The sequence below is a fragment of the Myotis davidii genome, unplaced genomic scaffold (assembly GCF_000327345.1).
Source record: "Myotis davidii unplaced genomic scaffold, ASM32734v1 scaffold172, whole genome shotgun sequence".
NCBI classification, from domain to species: Eukaryota; Metazoa; Chordata; class Mammalia; order Chiroptera; family Vespertilionidae; genus Myotis; species Myotis davidii.
Genome location: NW_006284343.1, coordinates 3,869,800 through 3,873,874, shown reverse-complemented (window position 1 = coordinate 3,873,874; position 4,075 = coordinate 3,869,800). Strand labels below are relative to the sequence as shown.

Below are 4,075 nucleotides of genomic sequence, written 5' to 3'. Positions count from 1 at the left end.
GGTGAGGCCCTGGGCGGGGGTCAGGGTGGAAGCCAGGGGCCTGGTGGGCTGTCTGCCCCGTGGCTGGCGCTGAGGGCCCTGGGTCTTTCCTCAGAGCTACGGAGCAGAGGACCACCGGGCCCTGGAAATCCCCGGCGAGGCGCTGCCTGGCGTGTTCTCGGCCCGGGCCTTCGTGGGCTGGTACAACGGGCTCCCTGAGAACCGGGAGGTGAGTTTGGGGAGCCCTCCTGTGGCCGCTTCCTCCCCACCTCTCGGCCAGGGTGGGGGCGCTCTTAGATTGCCGGAGCTGGGGGAAGAAGGAGCCATGGTCGGACTGGAAGGCTCCCGGGGAGCTGAGAGGAGAGACGTCAGGCTGGTGAGGTGGGAGGTCAGCTGTGGACGCTGTGGAAGAGAGGGGTGGAGTCAGGTGTGGGGGGCCTGAGTGGAGGCTCAGATGGTAGGATTTCTCCAGTGTGGGGGAGCCCAGGAGGGGAGGGGGGGGTGGGGCGGAGGCCACACTGGGGAGAGGGAGCCCCTGCTTTGGGCTCAGGACTCATCCCTCCGCCAGCTCAGTGCCTCCTTCCCTGGTGTCAGGCCAGCGCCTCCTGGAAGGCAGCCAGGAGCTTCCACTCATACAGCTCCCCTTTACTTCCCGCACGCTGGCTACATGGGCCTAAAAAAAAGCATTCGGTGTGCACATACCACTGCCGCCCTAGGAACCCTCTCAGCTCACCTCCTGCTGGTTAATCTTTTCGTTCTTAGCTCAGTTGTCCCTTCAGGAAGCCTTATGCCTCCCTGTCACAGACTTGTCCACTGTTTCAAAGCATGTGGTGACCACTTTCATTTTACATTTATCATCAGTGAGTATTTGATGAGTATCTCTTCCTCCATGAGCTCAGACGCTGTGTGAGGGCCGGCGCCGGGCCTCTTTTGTGCACCATCAGCACCTCCCTCCCCCTGCCCCTGGCACGGTGCCCTCCCTGCACGTGGGAAACTTGTTGAGTGAGAGCATGCGCCAGTTTGCTACTGGCTTGAGCGTTTGCAGAATTGGCGGCAGTGCTCCCTATGGCCACCAGGTGGGGGCAGAGGCACACTTTCCACTTTCCAGCTGTCTCCTCGCGCAGGCTCTGGGTAGGGACATGACCAAATGGAGAGGCTTAGTGTGGGATGACGTTAAGGTCCTCCTTTTGTGCCAGAAAACGGACATCACGGAGGCTTCCCTGGGGACACTGAGGCAGAGCCGGGTGAAGACGGTGTGGATAGTGGGCCGACGCGGACCCCTGCAAGTGGCTTTTACCATTAAGGTGCTGGGGCCGGAGAGAGGGGGTCTGGGCCCCAAGAAGGTGCTCTTCCCTTGGGAGGGCAAGCAGGACAGAGCCTTTGGAATGCGGCTGCCCAGGGTCGAAGAGGGGAGCCAGACGGGGTGTGGGGGGGGTGTCCCCTACCTGGCCTGGGCTCTGGGGTGTGCTCAGGAGTGGATAGTGCTCTGGGCCTGACCTCCTCACCCTTCCCACCCCCACCCCCACCCCCAAGGAGCTTCGAGAGATGATTCAGTTGCCAGGAACCCGGCCCATTTTGGATCCTGCAGATTTCTTGGGCCTCCAGGACAGAATGAAGGGTGAGGGCCCTGGCCTGACCCCCCAGCTCACTAGGGAGGGGATGGTCTAGGTCAGCGAGGGCTTGGGGAGGGCATCTACCCCAGGGACAGCCCTGAGGTGCTCTGTGTTGCTGGCAGAGATGCCCCGCCCGAGGAAGCGGCTGACGGAGCTGCTGCTTCGAACAGCCACGGAGAAGCCAGAGGGGGAGGAGGCTGCCCGCCGGGCAGTGGCCGCCCGAGCCTGGGGTCTCCGTTTTTTCCGGAGCCCCCAGCAGGTGCTGCCCTCACCAGACAGGCAGCGGGTGGCAGGCATCCGCCTGGCGGTCACCAGACTGGAGGTGAGTTTCCTGTTACCCAAAGACACTTTTGGTCTCAAGTCTCCTCACCTCGGCCGGGTGTTGCCCACACTCTCCCCAACAGGGTGTCGGTGAGACCGCCTGGGCCGTGCCCACTGGCGACACGGAGGACCTCCCTTGTGGGCTGGTGCTGAGCAGCGTTGGGTATAAGAGCCGCCCCATTGACCCCAGTGTGCCCTTTGACCCCAAACTTGGGGTCATCCCCAATACGGAGGGCCGGGTTGTGGATGTGCCAGGTGAGAGGGTGCAAGAAGGCTAGGCACCACACTGTGCTGGGGGACAGGGAGGCTGCTGTCTCCTGGGCCGTTCACATTCATTCATTCATCCAGGGACACGCCCTGGGGAACTGCTCTGAGCCGAGCCCCTCCTCCTCCTGGCCCTGGGGGACATTCCCAGTCTAGGATGCCCCCCATGTATGCTCCTAAGTTGTTCCACGTACGAGGCCCTGCACTCAGTGCTGGGTTTGGAGACTAAAAAGCAGCCCGTCCAGGGGCTTGCAGTCGGATTAATTATCCACACTCCTGTCTGTCCCTTCAGTAGAAGTTTACGAAGGGCCTTCTGAAACTGGAGGCGGGCAAGACCCAGCTCCTACCCCCAGGGCGCTCCTGGTCTCCAGGGAAACAGGCGTAAGGGGAGAGGGTATGGTAAGCAGGCCCGGCAGAGTCGGGGAGATGGGCCTGTGGCCACAGCGGGCCACCTGCTGGGGCTGCTGGGAGGACTTGGGATGTTGGACATATGGGCACACGACTGTCCAGCTCCCTGCCCTTCCTTTACCCCTTCGTTACCGCCCCCCCCAGGCCTCTACTGCAGCGGCTGGGTAAAGCGGGGGCCCACGGGCGTCATCGCCACCACCATGACCGACAGCTTCTTCACCAGCCAGACCCTGCTGCAGGACCTGAAGGCCGGGCTGCTGCCGTCGGGCCCCAGGCCTGGCTCTGCGGCCATCAAGGCCCTGCTCAGCCGCCGAGGTCTGGGCCCCGGGTGACTCCTGGGAGGGGGGTGGGCTCCCTGGGCCGGTCCATGGGAGGGGGTGCTCTGGGCTGGGCTGGAGGAAGAGGCAGGGCAGTGACTCCCTTCCCTCTGCCTCAGGGGTCCAGCCCATCTCCTTCTCGGACTGGGAGAAGCTGGATGCCAAGGAGGTGTCCCGGGGCCAGGGCGCTGGGAAGCCCCGGGAAAAGCTGTTGGATCCTCAGGAGATGCTTCGGCTGCTGGGGCGCTGAGCCCGGAAACCAGCCCAGCAGGGAGGGGAGCGCTGTGCGGAGGAGAGGGGCCGGGGCTGGCCAGTCTGAGCAGGGCTCTGCACACAGCTGCACCCCCTGCCCGCCCTGGCCCAGGGCCTTGGCTGCCTCTTTTCTAGGGACCAATGAGCACTCCCTCCTGCCAGAAGGTCACCCTTGCCAGCCTGGGTTTCACTCTCGGCGAGGAGATGACCTCAGTTAGGGCTGGTGCAGGTGCAGGCTGACCCCCCCCCCTCCTGCTGGACTGTGGAGGGTCACCAGGTCCAGAATATGCTGAAAATAAAACAGCCGCACGGACAGCCAAAGGTTGATGTGCCCGTGATTTCTTCTGGGGCCTGGGGTCACCTTCCAGCCGCAGCTCCCCTCCAGCCCCCAGGTGGCGCTGCAGAGCCAGTTCCCTGCTCTGGGGCCTCCGGGGGCTGGAGGTGGGTTTGGTAGCCAGGCCTGGCCGGAACCCTCCCGTCTCTCTCCTTGGCCCTGCTGCTGTGGCCTGCCTGCCTTCTGCCCACACTCCAGGCACCCTGGCACCCGGGCCGGCCTGCTGGTCTCACTGGTACAACCAAAACAAGAAAAGAGAAAAAGTGGGAGTGAGGGGACTGGGCAGCAGCCTGCCCACCCGTCTAGTGCGGGTGGGTCCCCTACTCCGTGCCCAGTGCCTCCCCTGCCCTGTCCGTTTCCAGCCAGGCCCCCAGGCCGACAGCACTAACATCTCCGCAGCGCTTCGCAGTTCACACAGCACGTTCACCGCCTACATGCCAGTCCCCAGGACACTGGCCTCGCTTTGCAGACTGAGGGACCCTCGAAATTAGCTGGCCCAAGGTCACACAGCTCATGAGCTGCGGGCTCGAACTCAGGGCTCCGGGCCGGTGTTTTCTCCGAGGCCGCCTTGGTCTCCAGCCTCGGTC

General features: G+C 63.8%; 1 protein-coding gene across 1 annotated transcript in view; it reads left to right on the top strand.

Moving 5' to 3' along the window:
• FDXR (ferredoxin reductase) overlaps positions 1-3,475 on the top strand; it is a 13,294-nt gene extending 9,819 nt beyond the window's left edge. Inside the window, exons 7-12 of the mRNA XM_015570755.1 lie at positions 1,150-1,283; positions 1,513-1,597; positions 1,715-1,914; positions 1,997-2,168; positions 2,730-2,900; positions 3,022-3,475. Of these exons, the coding sequence (XP_015426241.1) occupies positions 1,150-1,283; positions 1,513-1,597; positions 1,715-1,914; positions 1,997-2,168; positions 2,730-2,900; positions 3,022-3,152 (893 nt within the window). The 3' untranslated portion in view covers positions 3,153-3,475. The remainder of the gene's footprint in view (positions 1-1,149; positions 1,284-1,512; positions 1,598-1,714; positions 1,915-1,996; positions 2,169-2,729; positions 2,901-3,021) is intronic.
• The last annotated feature ends 600 nt before the right edge of the window (positions 3,476-4,075 follow it).